The sequence below is a fragment of the Schistocerca cancellata genome, chromosome 7, assembly GCF_023864275.1.
Source record: "Schistocerca cancellata isolate TAMUIC-IGC-003103 chromosome 7, iqSchCanc2.1, whole genome shotgun sequence".
Taxonomy (NCBI): Eukaryota; Metazoa; Arthropoda; class Insecta; order Orthoptera; family Acrididae; genus Schistocerca; species Schistocerca cancellata.
Genome location: NC_064632.1, coordinates 315,664,415 through 315,690,743, shown reverse-complemented (window position 1 = coordinate 315,690,743; position 26,329 = coordinate 315,664,415). Strand labels below are relative to the sequence as shown.

General features: G+C 37.0%; 1 protein-coding gene across 3 annotated transcripts in view; it reads right to left on the bottom strand.

Moving 5' to 3' along the window:
• Positions 1-832: 832 nt before the first annotated feature.
• LOC126092542 (transport and Golgi organization protein 1 homolog) overlaps positions 833-26,329 on the bottom strand; it is a 158,229-nt gene continuing 132,732 nt past the window's right edge. For 2 of the 3 annotated variants that reach the window (XM_049908195.1, XM_049908196.1), the window contains 4 exons: positions 20,831-20,927; positions 20,549-20,687; positions 9,780-10,319; positions 833-2,698 (listed from right to left, as the gene is read on the bottom strand). In XM_049908195.1, coding sequence (XP_049764152.1) covers positions 2,628-2,698; positions 9,780-10,319; positions 20,549-20,687; positions 20,831-20,927 — 847 coding nt within the window. In that variant the 3' untranslated portion in view covers positions 833-2,627. Of the gene's footprint in view, positions 2,699-7,309; positions 7,435-9,779; positions 10,320-20,548; positions 20,688-20,830; positions 20,928-26,329 lie in introns of all 3 variants that reach the window. The other variant, XR_007521353.1, reaches the window with a different exon arrangement.

The following is a 26,329-nucleotide window of genomic DNA, read 5'->3' as shown; positions in this document are numbered from 1 at the left end:
GATGTGAGGGGTGTGTGCACTCTGCAGGTCTTGCGTGAGGCAAGGGGTTTGTATGTTATGTAGGCTGTGTGGGCAATGGATCATTTACTTTAGGAAGGGTGGGAAGGATCTTGTGTGGAATCACTCATTTCAGGAAATGACAATGAAAGCTCTGACGAAGGATGTGGTTCAGTTTCAGTTAGAAGTGGTACTGGGTGATGTAAGGTGGTTTTCTTTGTAGCTAATTCTTGGGGGTGGTGGTAGGATGAGGTGGGTGTAGGGATATGATGAGGGAAATCTGTTTGCGGACTAGGTTTGCGGGATAGGAACTGTACGTGAGCGCCTTTCTGAGACCTTCAGCATACTGGGTAAGGGAGTCTTTCTCTTGCAGTACACCCCCCCCCCCCCCCCCGCTGCCCTCCCCGCCCCCCCTCCACACACACAATCACACAAAAGGCTACTCTCTCGGGGTGCTAGAACCCAGCAGTCAGGCCCTAGTGCCCAGTGACAGCGGCCATGTGTGAGTGGCTCACGCTTGTGTGAATGTGTGTCTGTTTTCGACTACAGGAGGACACTGTCCAAAAGCTGTAATATTTTTGCTGTCTTTCCCATTGTGCCTGTCAGACTCAGTGCCTTCTCTATATGATAAGTAGCAATCTATCCTTTCCATACTGTTGTTATTCCGTCCTGGACTTACGTTATTTCATTTCAAGAAAAAACTTCTTTTCAATAGCTTTTCTGTGACATTCTAGCAGTGAAATGAATTAATGAGCTGTCTCACTTTCATATTTTTTCCAATCAAATCAACACAAATCAGGTCACACTGGGAGACTTTTTAATAAAAAACAGGCCATTATAAACAATATAATATTCTATTTACACAAGAAATTCATGTAAAAACATACACACAACAATTTTTCATGTACAGTCTTCACTAGAGGAACAGGCTATTCACTGTTTTCACGTAATTAGATTGTAATCACCTCAACACACATGCTTAGATGTTTTGAATGATCTAAAACATTCCATTTGGCTGAGTTAACTTCTTCCCCATGTTATGTATGTTTTCAAAATGACATAAACACCCACAACAATTCTTTATCATCCAATTCGGCAACTGTTGAACATAAAATTCATTCAGCATAAATTATATACAAGAATTTACAATAAATATTAACAACATAATTACAAGATGCAGGTCTCAAATTTCTATCATCATTTTCTGGAATATAGTTACAGCCAAAAATGGACAATTAAGTTTTCTTGAAAATATGGCATGTTTCAACAGCACTAGTGATGTGACATAATAAAAACACGTTTTTTCTGCATGTACATCCTCTTGAATCTTACATTCTCTTTAAACTTCATAAGAGGGAATGCACAAAAAGAGCTTGTTACTTATCAAAATAAACTCTCACGAAATAAGAATACAGCACAATGTATCAATTACGATGTTCAACATGCAAACACTTGTTTTATACTTCAACAAGTGAAAAAATCATGTCATCCCTTTTAATGAAAGTATAGCCATTCTGATATAATGCTGCTCAAGTCTGTATATTATCACCAAAATCTGTGACCTCCCGGCACATTTAACTTCGCTGATTCAATATTTTATTATATTTTCTGTGAACAACAAAAACTAAAATCTCAATCTCATTAAAATTGGGGAAATAAAAACTATTTTGTTATTTTAAAAAAAGTATAAAACAGTAGCACCTATAACAGAAACTTTCAAAATTGCTGTTGTGTTTATAAAGTAATACAGAAAGGGTGCTCTCAATTTTTTGCACAAGAACAAAAAGTTAATGTGTGTCAAAAACATAACAAAAATACATGTTTGTACTGTTCAATACAAGTCACAGCTATGATATCGCAAAAGTATACTCAATCTTCAGGGCAATGGAAAGTTATTTAGATGATACAGAGAGATGTGGTGCATATTGTACTGTCTACCAATTAACACTGAGACAGGCTTTCCACAGGACGCAATATTTCATTCTATTTCATACATGTGACAAGTTGAAAGCTACAAATATTCCACAACACATGCCCACAACAAACCAACTTCTCTCAAATTTTACACCATCCAACAACACAGAACTTCAGTCATACAAAACTCAATGTATTATTTAACTGCAATGCAACTTTAGGTAGCACAAGGCACATTTTAAAACTAATGGCAAACTGAAAGTGTATATTCCAACACATACACACTTTCAAAAAAACACTTTGAAGTGATCTGCATCACAGTTAAAATTCCTGGGTGGTTATTCTTGCAACACTTCCAGTATCAATACAATATGCAACAGCCTATGAGCATCTTAAAACAATGCAAGGCCAGATTCACAAATTTATTTCTTTTCAACGAAGGAATGAATGTTGTTGTTCTTATAAATCTCAACAGCTGCAGTAACAGCAACTTTTAGACATGAAACATTTATGTTATAAAGTTCCTGGAAATGTGTCACAAGAATATAAGCTGATACATTTAATGGATGTCTGATCACCACTTAAAATAATTTTGTTGTGTAACTGGCTTGCAGCACATGATAGTTTGCATCATCAATATCTGGATGTATCACTAATAACCATTCTTCCATATAAGGAACTTTCTTCAGGAATTTCTTCAACTAATTCTACCACTGCTATACTCTTCCACTATGTCGACTTGACTTATCCAATGATTCTGATGAATGACCAGAACTCAGTGCTGATCCTGAAAATTTAAAATAAACTGTTCATTTACATGCATAGTGCAGTCCAAATGTTTCAGAATATGTAACTGAAAATGACAGAGCTAGTGAGCACACTTTTAAACTAATAATAATTCAACTAATAATTGCTCACATCAATAACTTTAAAATAAGATATTTAAGAAGGTAAAAACTGCATACATCTCCAAGAGATACAGACACATGCAAAAGAAAGAGAGGCACAATGTAGTAATGGATTGAGAGCTAGGGCTTTTTAGACTACAAAAGGACGTTCAATAGGTACAATGTCGTATCATTGACAGTGGTCATTCAATTCCAAGCAAGTTTCTCATCTATAGTTTCTCAATATTATTGCATACGAGGTGTGATTGGAGAGTTTTAAGAATGGATCCCTACTGCTTACTGGTTGGGCAGGCAGGTACACGGAGGGTGGGGAGTCAGTCATTGCCTTGTCCTTGAACATCCTCTGACAGGAAACTGTATTTCCTTTATTCAGTTCATTGTGGCAGCTGGTTGAGTGCGAGTCTGTTAGGTCTTGTTGCCAGATTCTGTCTGTGTGAAAACGGATGTAAAAACGATGCAACGAGTTTGTGTGAAATTTTGTTTTAAAACCAGGAAATCAGCTTCTGAGATTTACAAGCTATTAAAAACAGCCTTTAGAGATAATTGTATGAGCCAGTCAAAGATTTTTGTCTGGTTAAACAGATTTAAAAATGGCCGCAAATCATTTGAAGATGAACCACAGTCCAGCCATCCTTCCACCTGAAAAACGAATGAAAATGTTGTGAAAGTTCGCGACAGTGCACTCTGATCGTAGACTTACAATTAGGGAGATTGCTGATGAACAATTTAACTTTATATGCAGTTCAGTCAATTTTAACTGAAGATCTGAACATGCGTTGACTTGACTTATCCAATGAGTGTCCGCAAAATTCATTCCAAAAGTGTTGTCAAGTGACCAGAGACAATGCCAAACTGAAGTGTGCCAAGAACCGATTAATTGGACTAAAAATGACAGATTTGTTGAATAGGGTAATTACAGGTGATGAATCATGGGTATATGGATATGATCCTGAAACCAAAGTGCAGTGGAAGGCTCCAGGTTCACCACGATCGAAAAAAGGACAGCAAAGTCAGTCAAACGTGAAGACAATGTTGGTGATTTTTTTTCCATTCTACTGGTATTGTGCATCATGAATTTACCCCTGAGGGACAGACCATTAACCAGAAATACTATAAATATGTCCTTGAGCGTTTGTGCGAATAAGGTGCGGAAGAAAAGGCCTGCAATGTGGAAAGACAGGAGTCGGGTGCTACACCACGACAATGCTCTGGCTCATCGTGCCTTCTCCATTGTTGAATTTTTGACCAAATTCAAAATTCCTGTGCTTCTACAACAGCCATATTCGCCTGATTTGGTCCCTGTGGACTTCTACCTGTTTCCTAAACTGAGATTTTCACTAAAAGGGAAGCAATTTGACTCCACTGAAGACATCCAGGCAAATACGGAGAGCGTCCTTAACACACTTCAGGGGGGGGAGGGAAACCCGAAATGTTTCCAAAAGCGGAAACACCATTGGAGTCAGTGTGTTCAGTCAGAAGGGGACTATTCTGAAGGAGATTCATCACAGTAGCATGTAAGTATCACCTTTGTACAATTGCAGGCCCATCCTTAAAACTTCCCAATCACACCTCGTATGTACATGCTATTAGTGGCTTAGGAGACCAATCTATCCATAAAACATGCATCTACATGTTTTGCACCAAACCATAGATAGGAGATGATGTGGATGATTTGTCAAGGTTTCTCTTTTTCAAACTTCTACTTCCCTTCTTCTTTGATCATGTTAAAACAGATCAATTCCAACTGATGTGGTTCATTGCCAATGGTTGCAATCTTCTGTTGTATCATCACAAGTATTTGGAATTATGTCTGTATTCTTCATCGTCATCATCATCATCATCATCATCATCATCACCATCTTGAGTCAGTTTTTGTAGTACTTTAAAGGAACATCATAATATCTTCTGAAGGTGCAAGTTCACCATAGTGCATTTGTTGAGAAAGTGTGCCATCACTCATGTTCGTGATAGCCAATCCATCTGGCCTGTGACTAATAGTGGTGAATTCTATACTATTTATCTGTAATTTCATAACAACAGTAATATTAGTTACGTAGACCTTCCATTTGAACACAGACAGTTTTGTTCCGCTGGTACTCTGTAATACAGGGTTTCCCCACAAAGGTGTTTACACTCTGAACTTTAATAACTGGAGAGGAATTAACAATAACTTCAACAAATTGTGATTATATGGTGCTCTCATGACTAGTGTGTGTAGCCAGTCATTTGTTTTTCTTTTGTTTATTTCAACTGCTAGCAACTACATGTAAACAAGATGACTGGACACTTGTCTTGGAGCAAGGAAAAGTGGATTGTAAAGTATTACTGGAAAAGTGTAAATATGCACGAAGTGCAGACAAAATAGCGGGCACAGTTTGATACAGTGCCACAACAAGTATGAAAATAATGAAATTATGAGACAAATTTGAAAGGGAAGGGCGTGCGCATGATCTTCAGAAGGGATGGTGTGGCAGGAAGAAATCAGTAGAGAACAAAAGAGGAGCTGTCACAAGATCCCAAAAGAAGTCAATACGGAAAGCTGCAGATGAATCAGGTGCAGGCAAATCAAGTAGTCATCGCATTTTAAAGCGAACAATGTGAAAATCCTACTTTCCCAGGTTGCTTCACACAATGAGTGCGGATGATCCAGATAGCCACCTCAAATTTTGTGAATGGATCTGTGGTGATGAACAGGTGACTGACGTCATTGTTTGGTCTGATGAGGCGACATTTAAACTTATTGGGACCATCAATTGTCATAATTGTGTGTACTGGGCAGGAGATGATCCATGTGTTGTGGAAGAATGAACTGTTAATCTTTCTGGGTTATCAGTGTGGTGTGGTATGGTACGTCTGCAAGAGGACTTGTATGGCCATTTATTTTTAAGGAACAGTGACAGGTGTCAAGCACCTTCCCATGTTGCAGGAACAAATTGTACACCTTCAACAGTAAAACATCATCAGTAATGTCATGACCACCTAAGTTACTTAAAGATCAATAGGTTCTGTTATTTTTGTTTGAGTTATTAACGTTGAAATAGTGTAAACTCGTTTGAGGGACACACTGTATACAATACATTATTAAATCATCTTTGGTGAAATACTGAACAAAAGTCTCAACCACTGTCAGCTTATATTTAAATCATTCCTTTTTTTCCCTTGATTAGCTGACATTCAATCATTTCAAACCTCAACATACATTTATCTTTTCTTCGAGTGTCAATGAGAGAACTCAGTTCCAAATAACATTATGTACCATATATTACCTCCTGAGTATCTAAGAAGCCTATCCTTCTACATAATTGCCCAATTACTTTGCTCCCATCTTTCATTTCATTATTCCAGTTCTGTCAATTTTACTTTATTAAACTCATCTACCTTTCTCCATTCCTAAAAACTTCTTTTCTAATTTCATCTCTTAGGGGTAAAATATGATTGTTTTTTTAATACAAGCTGTGTGACAACTATTTCTATACAACCGGCTAGAATTAACATATTCTGACATGTAGCATGAAGTCATTTTTGTTTGTCATGGTAATTCATTGACAGAGAGAAGTGAATTTAACAAAACATTCTTATGAAGATACATCAAAATGTAATTGAACTTATACCTTATTTGAAAAATTGTATAGAAAATAATACCCAAAACTTTTCAGTACTGTTACCTTGCCTTTGGCCTATGTGTTTCTGCCTTCCATAAACTTAAACATACTGGTATACCATTTTTGCATTTTGGTATGTGGCGAAGCAATCAAGTGCCTTTAAGAAAAATAAATAATTAATAATCTAATGAGAAAATGACTTTGCTACATTCCAGGGTGCTCTAGAATCTCAAAATCCATTTTATGATGTGACTGGTCATTGTAGGAGTTAGCATATGGAAGTTATAAATGAAAACAATGTTCAAAAAGTCGCCAGAACTGTGAGTAAAATCCAGACTACTAATTGCCAACAAGTTCCCTGTTATAAAGTGTGAATAACATTTGAATGCAAGTTTCAAAGAACTGTAAGCACCACTGCTATTGTAGAAGGTGGAGTTAACTTTAAATAAAAAAGAAGATAATAAAAAAATGTTTCTTGGGTGAGCAATAACAATCCATAGAATGCTGGCAATAGTATCAATTTGGCACTCATTTACTAACATATAGCCACACAATTACCATTAATAGTACCTTGTTTCCCTAACCAATGTCACTATACATTTCACACATCTGCTCTTCTACAAGTTATTGGCAGCTACATTCCAAGCATATTTTATGAAACACAAACCTGTTAAGTACCATATATTATTATAAATGATGAGTACTTCACAAACCAATTTCATACACAGTAATATGTTACTGTGTTAAAATCTTCATGTGGAGTTGTTAGATATTACTTTAGCAAGCTGGGAACTGAACTGTGAACTTTAACTTATTTAGATCTTTTTTACTCTCACATTCATTTTGAAACTCTTGTTAAGTTCACATGCAATTGATGAATACAAATACCAGCTTCAAATCCAGTTAAAAGCTTTTGATGAATATCTTTTTCTAATAAACATCCAGGTGACAATTAGACCACTCTTCATTTTCCTTCTTAGTTGCATACTGAGAACGGCACAGCCATACTCACTCTGCAATTGCAACAAAGTGAACTGAAACAGCAGCTCACACATTTTATAGTTGGAACAAAATATGTATCTCTGAACACACATACACGAAAATAACATTTATCCTCCGAACCTGACAAGTGAAAATAATAGTTAAATTAACTTCTAGGTCACTTTCAGTAAAGAGTGACAACTAAAATCAAGACTGCTTCAATAATATTGTGGCTTGGTGTATTATTTATTAATCAACTGCATGCATGACTACTGATTAAAATCCATGTAGGGAAAGCTAATGACAGAAAATAAATTGTCTCCTGAAATATACGGTGGCAAAAAGCACTTTTAGAGATGTCAGTGTAATTAAATTTGGATTTTCTTACTTCAAAGAGTAAAAGTTAAAATGCAGTGTCACATGAGTTTAAAACAAATTACGATGACATTGTTATTTATATCATAACACTACAGCCATATCTTACTATTTAAAAGTATTTATAACATAAAGGATCATCAAAATAAAATCAAAGTCAAACAGAAAAAAAAGTTATATCAGGCAGCAGCAGAGACAGCGCAAACAACAGGTGACACAAATAACAGATTTCAAAACCTGAGACACTTTCCACTAGGAAGGAAGGCAGGAACAAATGAACGAATGGAGGTAGATTATGCGTTGATTTCCCATTGGCAACAAGGTCATTGGAGACAGAACACAAGGATGACGCAAGTAGTTGGATGTGTCCTTTTGAAAGGATCCATACAATCTTTGCTCCTTCTAGATGTAAGTTCACTGCCTTAACCGCTGGCGCTTCTTGCTAGTTAAAGATTTATGTAAATAAAACTTTCAATGGCCATTTAATAGCATGATTCAGCACCTGTGTACAAGGGAAATAAGAGAAATGGATGAATGGGAAAAAAATTAAAAGTTGGCACTACATATGATAGGAAAACAACAAAAATTAGAAGTGACACAGAGAACAGTTGAGAAGTATGAGATCAAGAGATAGGCAGGCTGAAAACATTAAAGTATATAAGCCCAAAATTGCCAGAAAAGGAAGAAAGCAAAGAAGTTGAAAAGCTGGCGGTGAAGCTGGAAAGGAAAGACAAGGGAAGCAACAACATGTAAAGAGAGACCAAACAGAAATCCGGGAGAAGGGAGATGGATTTTGACATGAGCAGTTAGCAGAAACTGGAATTAGATAGGTGGTGTGTGAACAGAATGTGCCACATAGGAAGTTCTAACCTGAGAAATTCAGAGTTCTGTGGTATGGGTGGTGGTATCAAGAATCCAAATTACTTCACAGTCAGACAGGAACTAAAGGACACTGCTAAAAGTTGAAAAAAGCACTTCATTGCAGAATACTGTGTGTTACTGATACAGACTGTTTTCAGACATAAGTTCACCACACAATTTTGCAAGTGGAAATTTCATTTCCACCAGTTTACAGTATCATGGTCTACTTGACTTATATCCCTTTCTCCTTGTACATTTCTCTTTTGTATATGGGACTCCTCTTCTTTACTTTGCACTTGTTGACTGTTCTCACTGTTAACTTCTAACTTCAAGGTTTATGACAGTTAATATCCGTCTCAACATTTCCTGCCCCATCTCTATCGACCTACAATCCTACATGACTTTCTTACATAAACCCTTAATAGTCTCATTTCTCCCAAGCCTCTCTCTTCTTTTACACGGTAAAGGAATGGTTCTTTTGTCCTGTGTCTGCTGCAGCCTTTCAAGTTGACTTGTTTGATATAAGGCTATTACATATTGGTGGACAGTTTTACTGAATAAAACACTGCTTACATTGGCATTCAAGAGAGATATGCATATAAAAGTTCCAACAAACAAGAAACGTAGAAACAAACACAAAGCATTGAAATAATTCGCTCTATGAGCAAAAATTTAGTACAAATCATGCTAAAACAAGCAAATATTCAAAACTTCTTAAGTGTGTATACACTTGAATATTGGAATGTTGAAACCATGTCTCAGGTGATGCAATTGATTTCTGCATGCAAGATTCAATGTACTTTTTGAGCCTGGCAAGGTAAAAATTTACAACAAGAAGTAGCACTAACCCAGTGTATAAAAGGAACTTCAACTTTAATAACAAAATTAAGCATTTAATTACTTTGTGAAAGGTAAGAAAGCAAAATCTTGATTAGCACATGCAATTTACGGAGAGTAACAATAGTATTAAAATATTAGTAACCTTGGAAAGAAGTCATCAATCTGTGGCAGTTTCGAGAGTGCTCCAGAATTGACGAATTTTTGAAAAATTCTTCCTTCCTTCATGCAGCAATACAATAAGAAAAAACATTAACATGCAAGATATTGTAAGTATAGACTAAATAAAAATAAATTTTCAAACCTTTAGAATCACGAGGGCTTTCTCTGTGTACAGGAGGCAAGGGTCTAAAGCCAGAATGTGGGTCATCCCAGCGACTAAGTTGTCGTGGAGGTGGTGGATAAGGTGCAAGTGGAGGAGGTGGTGGTGACCTATGGTGAAACCTACGAGGCGGTGAATCATCGTCGTCATCATACTCATGAGGTGAAAGGGGGGGAGACTGGTCATAAGGTGAAAAGTCACCTCTAGCCTCAGGAGAATAGCGATGTGGGGGCGGAGGTGGTGAGGACATGCGCCCTAATGGTGGAGGTCGTCTATCACCTGGAAAAAGGGGCGGAGGTGGTGGTGGAACAAATGGTGCACCTGGGAGGGGTGGTGGGGGCATGAAAACTCCTGGGGGAGGAATGCCCATGAAAGGAGGTAGTGGCTGACCAGGGATCAGCGGCGGGGACACAGGATGTCCATCGCGGTCACGATGCTGGAATGAGGGATCCTGCATTTCTTGCATTCCCATGTGGAGAAACGAGGTAGGAAGCTCGCCATTTGAATCAGCTCCTTGCAATCCTATGAACATAAGATGGAAATGATTTATTATCATCAAATAAATTATATGTTATTATTTGAACACTTGTAGTGTGCTATTTTTATGTAATGAAGTACATTTAAGAATAGCTATCTCTTATAGATTTATATGAGTGAAATGACTGGAAGCTAAAAAATTTGTGTCCCATGAACAAGAAATATTGAACTTGCTCTCCCATACTGGCAAATTTTAAATGAAGGGCCTTTTACATTATAAAGATGACACTCATAGTAATGAAAGGTTTCTGAAGTCAGTTGAGTGCATTTCTGAGAAGGTTTTTCTTGAAGGCAACAATATTTAAAGCCTATCTTAAGAATGTTTAACTTCTAATATTAAGATCTACACAACATTTTAACAGAAAAAAAGCCTGCACCATTTCAACCCTTCTCTTGGTCTATTCATTATTCCATAATCCAATGTTAGTAGGTGCTTACAGGATGCTGAATTTTACGTATCCATAAAGTATTACTGCTAACACACCCGTTTTTTTTTTTTTTTTTTTTTTTTTTTTTTTTTTGTGGGATTAAATGCAACGTTACAAGTATTGGACAGAAAAGCCATCCAGAACCCCAAGAAAGGAACAGTGCAGAAGGAATGGCTATCGATCAACCTGAAGTATTGTACATTACAACTAGGTAAATCTATGGAAGACAGGTCTTTGTGTAATAAACTGTCAAACTTTGACACCTCCCGAAGTACTACTTAAACATTAAACATAACATGCGGCAAAATATTCTACACGATAACAAGAGGATATTGCTGGGAACAACACTTACTATCAGTAAAGCTGGTAACAAGACATACAGTATGTGTGAATAGGAACTGCATGTTAATGCATATATAACATCCCGAGGTGCTTACACTGTAGGTGAGGGAGGCTTTGTTGTGAAAAGGTAGCAGCTATGGAGGTATTGAAAACTTTTGTGGGTTTCCTCTGGTCATATGGTTTAACAGAATTATAAGAGGGGTGGAAGTTAATTTTGAGGAAAGTGGATTGTAGAGTGTGAGGAAATGAAATGGATATTAGAAAAGATGAGGTTTGGAAGGACTGACTAAGGAAACCATCGACGGCGATCTGTAATTTGCTTCATAAAGGATATATTCTTCATTTACGTGGTAAATATTTTTGACATTTAACAGGAAAAATATGAACAATATTTAGCAGATATTTACAAGTAATTCACACTGAAGCCATTACATTAGTGCTAAAAGCAATTACAACATCTTGTTTTAAAGTCTAAGAGTTGCAATTTTACACTGTTTATGTTTTTGGACTACATACAAGACATGTTTTTTTAAAACTATTTATTCTCTTTTATTTATAGTATTTATTAATTCTATTGTCAATCAATTTAAAAGAACAAGAATCTTTGCCTATCTTGGGCTAACCAATGTGTTATACATCTACATGTGTATTATATTGTCATAAACCACTATCATAGGAGATGAAGCCTTTTATGCTTTGACATAAATGCAACACATTGGAGATATAAAGAATAACTAAGGGAATAAATAATTTTTATTCACCATACTACAATATTTAGACCTGATTGTCATCTCTTCCAGCACTATGTAAACAACACCAAATACAGCACATTAGCTTCCGAAGCAGTGACATCTAGACTGTGAATACTTTTTGTCAGCCATTACAGCTCATGTCACACCATCTCGCCAGCCAGTAACAGCAGATATTCAGAGTGATAGGACATGTAATGCAGTCAGGCAATAGCAATATCATTGGTAAGTAGTGCGAATATACAAATAACACAAGTTAATGATTTAATTTAATATGCATACATATAGCTACAAGAAAGGCTAAGTTTTCACATATATTACTTATTGTCAAAAAGTTTTTGCTTTTTTTTCTGAGTGTGTTGTTAGGAACGATCCTACAAGCACAGCTTAAATTCTAGTAGCAGAATATTTCTGATGAACACGGTTATAAATTTCGCTGCTGTGCACTGAACATTTTGTAGATTACCTGGCTGAAACCATGTTCCATCAACTTTTGTGTAAAAAGGCCAGTTACATGTGAAATTGCTCAAGAACTCACTTTGCACTTGTTTTTTGAAGGATAATACTTTTGCCAACTTGTTACACAATTCGTAATAAATGAAAGAGTTAAAAGAAATATGACAAGCTAACTTTCAAACTTGGTCTTTCTTAGCATGTGTTACCATTTAAGATATGAAACACAAACGTGCCAGTAAAATTTTAAGTAATGGCATAAATGGCTGGTCTTTTCGGCCCAGATTTTTTCTAAGTGCCTGGTCCTCAGTGTTAAATTTTGAATGAGAGTCTAACGCTCCGTGATTTAAGAAATACATTGCACATTCTCACACCTAACATAATTCATCTTGTTTAAAATATTCGTAATATTTACCCACTGCCCGTTTCAAATGTAAACAGTTTTGACGTCACGCTCATGGAAACAAGGCCCCATGAAAAAGATGCATCGAAAGCTGTTTGGTGTTATGAAGTGCTGCACAGTCTGTGGCACAATTTGCTGTCGGCAGACGCTTGTGTGTGCACTGTGTTTTGTTGTTTCAAATGGCACCTTTTCTTTGTAACTCAAGTTTTATTTCAGTGTTATTCTCTCGTTTATGTTTTATTGCTGCAGTAGAGGGATAAAATAAAATTCTTTGTTAGTGTATCGGTTCTTAGCAGTCAAAATTATAAAAATTTAACTGAAATCTAAAATAATGAAATTTTCCCAGAATTCTACAAAAGTCTCGCATTTTTCCTGGAAATCTCCCAGATGAAAAAAATTCCTGGTTATTTCCAGATTTCCCAGTTGTTCCGGGTTGTATACACACTGTCAAATTTGCTTCAACTCAATACATGGTAATTTGAAACTTTTCAACATGACAAAACTACATTGAAAAAATGCTCTTATTTTCATCCTCAATCAATAGATGCGACGATACTACAAAAAAATCTCCACAATAAAAATGAAACTAATAAAAATACTCCCAAATTGCATGAAACAAAGGGCACACATTATTTCTCTTATACCCCGTCCTGTTCCTTGACTGAGTATTTTGGATGAAGTACCTACTTAGACCCATAACAGTCTCATTTCCTATGATCAATTCCTTCTATCTTAGATTAAAGCATCCCTGGGTGCTTACACTGGTATCCACTTTTGTTTGTGTGTAAATTGATATCACTTGACCAACAACGGTTTCTGTTATTTGCCAATGATGTTGATTAAGAGATTCTGTATCTACAAACTTTTCTTTTACGGCAATAGTTAATTACATACATCTCAATACTCTTATGCTGAAGCTGAAACCTACATTATACAGGTTGGCCTACTTCTCCATTCTAATCTGTTGTAATACAATACAATCTGTTCCCAAGCAATGCCAATGTTGAAAAACAGCCAAAAAAGTTAACAATTATTTGAATGAAAACTTATTTGTCCTAGAGTGTAAATTTCATTATTTATACTTGCAACTTTGAGTTATTCCAAAGTGGAGTACTGTACAATCTATTAAGTCTGTGGTGGAACATAAATAACAGAACAAGTAAAGCTAACAGCTTATGTGGCATGTGTGTGTGTGTGTGTGTGTGTGTGTGTGTGTGTGTGTGTGTGGGGAGGGGGGGGGGAGGGGGGGGAATAGTTTTAGAATGTACAGTAAAATTTCTACTGACAAGGGAACATCCCCATCGCACCCCCCTCAGATTTAGTTATAAGTTGGCACAGTGGATAGGCCTTGAAAAACTGAACACAGATCGATCGAGAAAACAGGAAGAAGTTGTGTGGAACTATGAAAAAATAAGCAAAATATACAAACTGGGTCATCCATGCGTAAGATAGGCAATATTAAGGGCACTGTGAGGCGAGGAGCTCCGTGGTCCCGTGGTTAGCGTGAACAGCTGCGGAACGAGAGGTCCTTGGTTCAAATCTTCCCTCGACCGAAAATTTTAACTTTTTATTTTCAGTTTATGTGAAAAACTCTTATGTTTTCATCACTTTATTTGGAGTGATTATTACATCCACAAGAAAACCTAAATCGGGCAAGGTAGAAGAAACTTTTCACCCATTCGCCAAGTGTACTAGTTAGGTGGTCGACAACATATTACTGTCATGTGACGCACATGCTGTCACCAGTGTCGTATACAAAATATCAGACGTGTTTTCCTGTGGAGGAATCGGTTGACCTATGACCTTGCGATCAAATGTTTTCGGTTCCCATTGGAGAGGCACGTCCTTTCGTCAACTAATCACACGGTTTTGCGGTGCGGTCGCAAAACACAGACACTAAACTTATCACAGTGAACAGAGACGTCAATGAACGAACGGACAGATCATAACTTTGCGAAAATAAAGAAAGCAAAATTTTCAGCGGAGGGCAGATTTGAACCAAGTACCTCTCGTTCCGCAGCTGTTCACGCTAGCCACGGGACCACGGCGCTCCTCGCCTCAGATTGCCCTTAATATTGCCTATCTTACGCATGGACGACCCAGTTTGTATATTTTGCTTATTTTTTCATAGTTCCACACAACTTCTTCCTGTTTTCTCGATTGATCTGTGTTCAGTTTTTCAAGGCCTATCCATTGTGCCAACTTATAACTAAATCTGAGGGGGGTGCGATGGGGATGTTCCCTTGTGAGCTTCATGTACCCATATTTGATATTTTGACTTAGTGTATAGAAAACATACTGCCAGCGAGACAACCAAGCAATCTTTGGGGCAGGATGAAGGAAGGTGACATGTAAAAATAAACAAAATAAACTATATTAATGACGAATCCAGATATTTTCAGGGTCAAAGGTCTGACTGGTGATATTCCTGATGGCATTTAACCCCAAGGGGCAGGGACTGTGGTAAGACACACAAAGCACAGCCTTGGAGAAATTTGAAACAACTCACTAAGTACTTGTACCACTTTTTATCTTATCTATGAAAAGGCAACCTAACATACCCTGGCCAAATACTATCCTTTAAACTATTGTCAGTGATATAACTACAAAAATAAAATTAGTGGTAATGGGGACTGCTGTACTTCCAGAGGTTAACAGGTCAGTCAATGTAGTTTTTTGACTTACACTTTGCTGATTTTCTGTACTTCTGCTGCTTATAATACATGAAAAAAAATCTCATCTCCTCTGTTTTTATCTTGTTTTGGGATGCTGTGCTTGCAGCTACCACTTTCATTCAAAATATGTACATAAAAATGGCACGATTCTCGATAAGAATGTTCTGATTCTCAATAAGGTAAGTGATGCAAATATGGCAGAAACTTATATTATTTCAAATGAAATGAGATACAAATACTAATGTACTCTGACTTAAATCTGCTGTATATGACTGTTACCAGACAATACCACACGGTAAAAACTTTTAGTCATTTTGTGACATGTGAAAATGATTCAGCAGCAGAAATATACTTTGCTCAACTGAGTATCTAACTGATAGCAAAAGAGACTTAAAATAAAGACTATTGAAAAATAATGTTACATTACATCTATGAAAATAAACTGACTACAATATGTAGTCAGTATGCAACTGCTGCGGAAGCAAAGGGAACTTCACAGCAAACATAAACATAGCCAAAGCCTTGCAGACAAACAAAAATTACGCGACGTGAAATGTAGTGTGAGGAGGGCTATGCGAGAGGCGTTCAATGAATTCGAAAGTAAAGTTCTATGTACTGACTTGGCAGAAAATCCTAAGAAATTTTGGTCTTATGTCAAAGCGGTAGGTGGATCAAAACAAAATGTCCAGACACTCTGTGACCAAAATGGTACTGAAACAGAGGATGACAGACTAAAGGCCGAAATACTAAATGTCTTTTTCCAAAGTTGTTTCACAGAGGAAGATTGCACTGTAGTTCCTTCTCTAGATTGTCGCACAGATGACAAAATGGTAGATATCGAAATAGACGACAGAGGGATAGAGAAACAATTAAAATCGCTCAAAAGAGGAAAGGCCTCTGGACCTGATGGGATACCAGTTCAGTTTTACACAGAGTACGCGAAGGAACTTGCCCCCCTTCTTGCAGCGGTGAACCGTAGGTCTCTAGAAGAGCGTAGCGTTTCAAAGGATTGGAAAAGGGCACAGGTCATCCCCGTTTTCAAGAAGGGACGTCGATCAGTTGTAGAATTTTGGAACACGTATTGTGTTAGAGTATAATGACTTTTCTGGAGACTAGAAATCTACTCTGTAGGAATCAGCATGGGTTTCGAAAAAGACGGTCATGTGAAACCCAGCTCGCGCTATTCGTCCACGAGACTCAGAGGGCCATAGACACGGGTTCACAGGTAGATGCCGTGTTTCTTGACTTCCGCAAGGCGTTCGATACAGTTCCCCACAGTCGTTTAATGAACAAAGTAAGAGCATATGGACTATCAGACCAATTGTGTGATTGGATTGAGGAGTTCCTAGATAACAGGACGCAGCATGTCATTCTCAATGGAGAGAAGTCTTCCGAAGTAAGAGTGATTTCAGGTGTGCCGCAGGGGAGTGTCATAGGACCGTTGCTATTCCCAATATACATAAATGACCTGGTGGATGACATTGGAAGTTCACTGAGGCTTTTTGCAGATGATGCTGTGGTGTATCGAGAGGTTGTAACAATGGAAAATTGTACTGAAATGCAGGAGGATCTGCAGCGAATTGACGCATGGTGCAGGGAATGGCAATTGAATCTCAATGTAGACAAGTGTAATGTGCTGCGAATACACAGAAAGATAGATCCTTTATCATTTAGCTACAAAATAGCAGGTCAGCAACTGGAAGCAGTTAATACCATAAATTATCTGGGAGTATGCATTAGGAGTGATTTAAAATGGAATGATCATATAATGTTGATCGTCGGTAAAGCAGATGCCAGACAGATTCATTGGAAGAATCCTAAGGAAATGCAATCCGAAAACAAAGGAAGTAGGTTACAGTACGCTTGTTCGCCCACTGCTTGAATACTGCTCAGCAGTGTGGGATCCGTACCAGATAGGGTTGATAGAAGATATAGAGAAGATCCAACGGAGAGCAGCGCGCTTCGTTACAGGATCATTTAGTAATCACGAAAGCGTTACGGAGATGATAGATAAACTCCAGTGGAAGACTCTGCAGGAGAGACGCTCAGTAGCTCGGTACGGGCTTTTGTCAAAGTTTCGAGAACATACCTTCACCGAAGAGTCAAGCAGTATATTGCTCCCTCCTACGTATATCTCGCGAAGAGACCATGAGGATAAAATCAGAGAGATTAGAGCCCACACAGAGGCATACCGACAATCCTTCTTTCCACGAACAATACGAGACTGGAATAGAAGGGAGAACCGATAGAGGTACTCAAGGTACCCTCCGCCACACACCGTCAGGTGGCTTGCGGAGTATGGATGTAGATGTAGATGTAGATGTCACAGGTGTGATATTAAATGCTCCTTATTTTTATAATTGCATCTCAAAAACTGTACTTGTTATACCAAATTCTGAAGTGCTACAACTGTTGTCAGCTATTTAAACCATATATTATCAATATTTAGATTTATTTTATTTTATGGGTGAGTGATGGGTGGAGGGGCAAATACTCTGGCAAAAATACCTACAGCTGGCACTAAAGATACCACATGCACTTCATCTGTAGAAACATATGTTCTTTCCTTGTGGGAAGAGTGCAATGTCACAGTTGTTGGGTGGGTGCCTATTACAAATAGGTAGTTAAAGCAAATTTTTGCTGTTATCCTGGAACACTGTTGTTACGGAGGAATCACCTGTTTGGTCTAATTCTTGAATTATTGGAAGTACTCTGACTTGAGGATAGTATCATGTCACATTCCAAGGATGAAACTGAGTCAAACAGACAAAAACTGCTGTTCCCTTTATAATAGATTAAGATTTTCAGACAACAGGTGCACCCTCAAATATGAACAATTTATAACTGTAATGCTCTCTTGCATGTAAGTGTGGCCTGCAGGGGCATGCAAGAGACAGGTGGTCTGACATGCACTGCTCTTCTGCCAATAGTTTCTTAATTAGTACAGCACATTCTTCAGTTACTGATGAAAGGAGTCAGTCTTACTATGAAGCACAGTCAAGACAACTGTTACTCACTGAAATCAATACACTTCCCTCCCATGCTGGATTCATATATACAGTTTCTCCAACCAGAGTTCACTGTCCACAAAACAATGATTCACTTGCAATACTGATGAAACATGTTAGCCCAAACTTTCATTTCTATGACTCGATATCAGGTGGCGCTAAAGAAGTGCTGGCTGTTGGATACAGTGGATGAATGGCTATGTTAATGTACATGTAGCAGCATGTTATGATTTGTCACGAAGAGCCTCAATTACAAAACTGTCCAAGTTCCTTTTGTTTCTTGATCCAATATATTAAATCCTCTAACCACTTGTGGTGGAACATATGCTCACTTATCATAAGAGGAGCTACAGCTCAAAGTGCAGCAGGACTATACTGGCCACAAGAATTGTACTTCTTGTCTGCAATGTCCGAATAGTGATCTCCTTAATACTATTCTTCATCTAAATTCTATTTAACTGCTTTCTCTGTCTCTTTATTTAGGATTGTATAATCATTACATTTTTACAAAACAGTTTATATTTGAAGCAGCCCCAGTTGTGGAAATAAATCTTGATAAATGAAGAAACGCAATACTGATAAATGGTCATTCATTGGAACAAAAATTTCGCAGCTAAAAACTGCATCTTTAGGTATACATAATCAATCCTACAAAGTCCACTCCAGGATTAATTGGATGACCCAAAATTCTCATTTTTTGTTTATGAATGAAACATATGTCAATGTATTGTGGGAAAAAAAGTAAGCTGCAGTCACATTATAATATTTTATCAGTCTTTTTGGGAGTAGGCCTAGTTATCATGTAAATTTAAACATTAGATTGGTTGAATTTCTATACATGACGACACACATTTCTAATAACATTGCTATCATGCTCTCAAACACAAAGTTTGAATTTTAAAAGAAACTTTAATTAAAACTTTGTGCTTGTAGCTGGTCATCGTTCACTTCATTGCATGGTATTTCACCTGGGCAAGAGTGACCATGATATGGTGAAGCTCTTAACCAGTCCATGATATTGCTTGCATGGTGCAACTTGTAGCGTATGGTCCAAGAAAGGTAAGAATATGGGTTAGAGTACTAGCCTGGCATGTATTTTTAGCGTGTCATGTAAACATTACATGATATTAGTTCACATACTCATGATAAACCCACCAATTTTCTGCTGTTTTCAAGGGATGCTCTACTAAGCCTAGCATAACAACATTTGTTTTCTCACATTGTTAATTGATAGCACACACTTTCATTTATTATATTTTGATAATATTAATAAGTTAGTACTCATCTATACTGCTTGTTCTATCCAACATGTAGTGTTTTAGTCTATGCTACTGAGTAATTATTTTTCAGTGTATCTGTGTATTTCGTCTTTTTCAAAAAAGTCAGAGAGAAACAAATTAAAATATGAACTGAACGAGGTATCATATTTGTGAAGCAATGGAAAATCCAGGACTGAACACTGACAATATTATGAAAAGGACAGACTGTTATTAACCACATAGTGGAGATGTTTAGTCACACACAGGGACAACAAAATTTTTGTTGCGCTATCTATGGATCAACATCTTCACTATATGGTGAGTAGCAATCTCTCTTTTCCATAATACTGTTATTATGTTTATTATACATTTAATAAGACTAATATATGTAAAGTCATTGACTGGGAACTGGTGCATGGCACTATCTACTCGTATAATATTGTTTAGTATTTGGAAACTTAATTTCCTATATCCAAAGGAAAATTCACTCAAAAACACTATGAAATTAAAAAAAAAGAAGAGAATAACTAGTCAGTATTTATTATGTTCAGGAAATGAAATTCCCGTACTTCTGACAGACACAAAAAAATAAAAACACTATTTTTAGCTTTCAAGTCTATTAGATACTTCTCCAGAGAGGAAAGAGGGATATGTTGGTGAAGGTTAGAAAAGGAAGCACAGATCTCACAGCATATTCAATTTTAAATGTATCTACTGACAGCTTTGGAATTTTAACCTCTGAAAGTAAGTACTGGTCTGTTATTCTGTATCTTTGTAATTTCATAGAAACTCAACTTCATGAAACCAACCCTGGTAGCCAATATGTTCATATGAAATGGACTGCTTGCTCTTACAAAATACGCTTACCATGAACAAAATCTAAGAATGTATACGTACTGTCACCAACTTTGCCACTTTCTGAGCTGTTTTGTGATGTATTTGTAATGTTCTTCTCCACTACAGTGAGGCGGTTCCTTAACTGTCCAGCCTCTTGACGGCTTTCTTCCAACCTTCGCTCTGCTTGGCGCGCTGCAACCTGTTCGCAAGAAAATAATGTTTTATCATACTGTTTATGTCATATCATTACTTTTTCTTAAAGATCTTCAACTTTTTTTCATTTTTTGTAATTACCCACTGTTCACAATACTCCTTCATGTAATATAACCATGATGAACTTACCCAATTCTCATGAGCTTTCTTTTCAAGAGTTGAAATCTGACTTTTCAGACTTCGTTCCTGATCAATAATTTCCTTCTTCAACGTATCATTCTGCGATCTGAAATTTTAAATAATTTTTTAGCAACAAAAAGTACAAGCATAAAATCAGTTCACAAATTAAGAAATATATATTAATGCGAACAAGTTTTGTCAAAACTAAAAGCACACACTAAAAAAACTGGTAATCAGACTGTGAGTGTTTAAATTTGCACCCCTTGAATGACAAATTTGCTATCATTCACATATCAAAGTGTAATTTGACACTTCTGGGAAAGTGGGAGGGGACAAACTCAACAGACTCTGCATTCACATTGAAGAAAAGATACTCAGATCCCATAAAATGGGGGTATGTTCAGAATTCCAGTTCATCCTAATTTTTCTGGAACAATTTTAATTTTGCACAAAATTAACTGGTGTCCCCGAACCCTTTTTCAGAACAGCAAAATGTCCTAGATTTTGATTTTTTGTGGTGAGACTTTTTTCTTTTCAGACTAACCACCTGCCATGATACTATGCTTTATTTGCCCCAACTTTTTGAACTTTCGCATTATACTTTACTTGCACAGAAAAATTTTATCAGTCCTCAATGTCGATATACTGACTTTTTCACTAACTCATTTTGAGATGGTGTACCTCTTTCTTCGAGGAGCTACTACTTCGATGTACTGTTTGTCAATGGCCAATGTTTTATATGTATGACCACCACTAGAAATGTTTGAGAAGGTATGCTGCATCAATGGGAACAACTTCCAGTAAACAGGACCAGGTCCACAAAACAGGTAGTGTCAATCTTCTCTAGGCGGACAAAAGTTGCCCGTACTGTAGTTCCACTTAATGTTAGATACTTAGAGGAGATAAAGCTGTCATCTTTATTAATGTAAATGGAACTATAGGAGACCCCTGAGCAGCTTTTACTCCCTTTGAAGAATCTGGCATTCAAATAGTGAATGTTCTTTGCAGCTCATTTACACTGTTGATTTGTTGCTGATTTGCAAATGTGGACAATACACCTGATAAATGTGTTGACAGTGTATTAGTTTAGAGTTGAATGCTGTCTTCTACAACTGTCCACCTATGCATGAACTATCATCATCATCATCATCATCATCTACAAGGCTACTCTGCAAATTACACTTAAGTGTCTGGCAGAGGGTTCATCAAACCACCTTCACAATAATTCTCTATTATTCCACTATCAAACAGCTTGCAGAAAAAATGAACACCTATATCTTTCCTTGCGAGCTCTGATTTCCCTTATTTTATTATGATGATCGTTTCTCCCTATGTAGGTTGGCATCAACAAATTACTTTCGTATTCAGAGGAGAAAGTTGGTGATGGAAATTTCATGAGAAGATTCCACTGCAGCAAAATATGCCTTTGTTTTAATGATGTGCAACCCAAATCCTGTATCATTCCAGTGGCACTCTCTCCCCTATTTCGCATTAATACAAAATGCATTGCCCTTCTTTGAACTTTTTCAATGTACTCCGTCAGTCCTATTTGGTAAGGATCCCACATTGCCCAGCAGTATTCCAAAAGAGGACGGACAAGCGTAGCGTAGGCAGTCTCCTTAGTAGATCTGTTATATTTTCTAAGTGTCCTGCCAATAAAACGCAGTCTTTGGTTAGCCTTCCCCACAACATTTTCTGTGTGTTCCTTCCAATTTAAGTTTTGTAATTGAAACACCTAGGTATTTAGTTGAATTTACAGCCTTTATATTACACGGATTAATCGTGTAACTGAAGTTTAACGGATTCCTTTTAGCACTCATGTGGATGACCTCACATTTTGCAATTTGTTTTGATCTTCTGATGAGTTTACTGGATGATAAATGATAGCATCATCTGCAAACAACCTAAGATTGTCTCCTAAGTCGTTTATATAGACAAGAAAAAGCAGAGTGCCTATAACTCTATCTTGGGGAATGCCAGAAATCACTTTTGTTTTACTTGATGACTTTCTGTCAATTACTATGAACTGTGACCTCTCTAATAGGAAATCACGAATACAGTCACATAACTAAGACAATATTCTATAAGCATGCAATTTCACTACAAGCCACTTGTAGGGTACAGTGTGAAAGGCCTTTTGAAAATCTAGAAATATGGAATCAATTTGGAGTCCCTTGTATATAATCATCATCATCATGTTGTGCTCAATAGCTCCTACCGTCTGAAGCATATTTCTGTACCATCCACACTATGTGTTATTCTGATGGGCAATCTGATGTGTCTTAGCCTGTAACCAGACTACTGGAGGGTCATTGCAGTTCACTGTTCAAGTCTTAACAGAATAGTTCACAAGAGTGGATCACAATCAAAACTAAAAGCCTACAATACATAGTAGGGAAGCAATGTTACAACTGCTATGGTTGATTTCTTCAGAATTTCCACATTAATTGTTTTATATTATGATTTGCAGCAAGTTGCTTTTCTGTCAATTTATTACATACAAGGAAGTTATTGACAAATAATATCTGCCTTGGACTTATGTGTAGTTTTGTATGCTTCAAAGTAAGGGTTGGTAAATTAGTATACCTGACATTAAATGAGAGGACTCCACATATGTCAACTGAATAGGTCAAGGCGTATAGATACAATTTACTGGGAAGAATGGATAGAATACAGGCTGGAAGGACTTGTTATGACCACAAAGAAAAGATAACAAGTAAAAAAATTAGCATAAATTGTGGTTTCTATCCTTATACATGAAGTTTTATCATTGAAAATTCTATTACAAAAACATTTTACAAATGAAATTTCACAATATGAAACTGGGACAAAACTAACTGCTAAAACCAGTTGTATGTACAAAAAATTAATTTCTCAAAACTATTGTGGTAAAAATTATTTTTACCGAAAATCACTCACATTCAACATTGTTAAGAATGGTTGTGTAAAGATTATGTGAAACAAGTGAATCCCTCTCCAGTTTACTAAATCATCGTGACAATGCTTATGTCACAACTACATCATCATCTCGCCACACTGTTACTAAGGCATTATGGTTAGTTTGTAAGTAGAAAATAAGAAGTCTGCTCAGGGATACAGTGAATATAGGTACTTTTTAATAGTGTAAGCTTACTATTTTATTCCCGTTTATGGAAGTTATTGATGCAGAGTACCTCTGATGCAGCATTAGTCAGCTTTTTCAAATATTGGTGGTCTCATGGCAACTTTGCATTTTACTATCAAAATTTTATGCATCTTTACACACACTCCAAGATTTATGAAATTTCCTGGCACATTAAAACTATGTGCTGAACAGGGCTTGAACCTGTATTTTGCCTTTTGTGGGTAATGTTTACACAGTTTTAATCTGCCACGGTGTTTCAAAATAGACCCACTTGTTGAAGAATGTCATTATTTATACAATCAGTAATCAGTTTACAATTTTAGCAGGGATATAGTGCTATTGTATCTTCTTTCTCCTCCTTTATAAGATGTGTGCACAAATATCTCAAAGAAACATATTATTCTGAGTACAGCATTGCATATATAGTTGCTGAATTGGAAGAATCAGGAAGGAGTAAATCAACAATAGCAGCAGCATTTAACAACATATACTTTCACAGCACTACAATCACTAGATGCATTTGAAACATACTTCAGTACACACATGGCTGCAGGTGTGTGTGTGTGTGTGTGTGTGTGTGTGCGTGTGTGTGTGTGTGTGTCACTGTTAAATTCATCACGTATATGGAATTTTCTTCCATGAATGATTTGGCACATATTGCAAACAGTGAAAATAAATTTAATTTTTTTGAGTGAAATATTCACTTTGCAGTATGCTTCTTCATTTTCATGTTAGTATTTATTCACAAGATTTGCCATGAAGCAATAAAATCAAACAATGAAATTTATTGAGAATCAAAAACTTGATACTGAACAAGCTTATCATTTCATCACTAATATTTGATTGTTTTGAGTAATAGTTACAACAATTAACATCATTCAATAATTAGATATATACATCCACAATGTCTACATTTCCTGCTTTGCACTTTGGTGATTATCTGCAAAACTACACCAATATAGCAACCAATGGTTGGTACTGAAAAAGCAGGTCATAGCACCCTGCTGCCTGGGAGACTAACGGCAAATCAGCATATACAGGGTAATCTGTCCTTAACGCAACTGCCTCATGGACAATTTTTTGCCCCACCAGCAGCTAGCTGGCATTGGTGCAGGGTGGGAAATCCCTCTGCTGCAAGGCTCTTGTTTGTGTAGGATTGGCGTGCAGGTAGCACATTTGTTGGACAACGGAATGCAGTGTATTGAGTGAACATTTTCAAGTGAAATGGCAAAATACGAGTATTCAATTCCCCAAAGAATATTAATGTATGATTCATATGTGTGTACAGAATCACTGTGTGCCACGAGCAGATTATTTTAAAACGTATTTCCCATTGTTCAATTCCTAAACAGAATATAACTCACCGATCGATAAATAACTTTTGTGAAACACGAAGTCTTCTTGATAGGAAACATAGGCAAGCACATACAGTGCTCAAAGAAGAAACTTTCAGTAACATTGGGCATGCTCTGGGAAGGTCTCATAGAAAATCAGTTCGACATTTTGTTCCGTAAATGGGAATTACCTATGGCTCTGTTCAAACAGCAACAAAGTTACTAAAGTTAAAAATGGTTCAACTGGCTCTGAGCACTATGGGACTTAACGTCTGATGTCATCAGTCCCCTAGAACTTAGAACTAGTTAAACCTAACTAACCTAAAGACACGACACACATCCATGCCCGAAGCAGGATTCGAACCTGTGACCTTAGCGGTCACGCGGTTCCAGACTGTAGCGCCTAGAACCGCTCGGCCACTCCGGCCGGTTACTGAAGTTATAGCCCTATAAAATCAGTGAAATGCAAAAACTTAAACCAGGTGACACTGCAAAATGGGGTTCAGGTTATGTGGATAGATTCTGAATAGGAAGCATCACAGAGAGATCAACCCTCACCCAACTTCCTTTTTGGACGACTCATTGTTCCACCTAAGTGGATAAATTAAGTCACAAAATTTTCGTTAGTCCTGAAAAGAAGTATGGTGCCCTTTAGTGGTGAAAGAATAATAGGACCTATTTGGGGGACATTAAAATATGAAGTGTAGAAGTGAAATCCAAACACTTTAGACGAACTTAAATATAACATTTATCAAGAAATTGCTGCCATTTCTCAGGGGGAACTACAGAGTGTACTGACGAGTTCCTACGTAAGTGTTGGAAATGCTTGAACAATGATGGAGGCAGTTCCAGCATCTCCGCGCTTAATAAATGTGAGTAATTTACTTTTCTTTTCAAATGTTTAAAATAACTTATGAGACAAACCGTATTGTACTTAAAATATTATGAGAAGAAAAGTTGCAACTCACCATATATCGGAGATGCTGGGATGCAGATAGGAACAATAAAAAGACTCCCACAATTAAAGCTTTCAGCCAAAAAGGCCACACA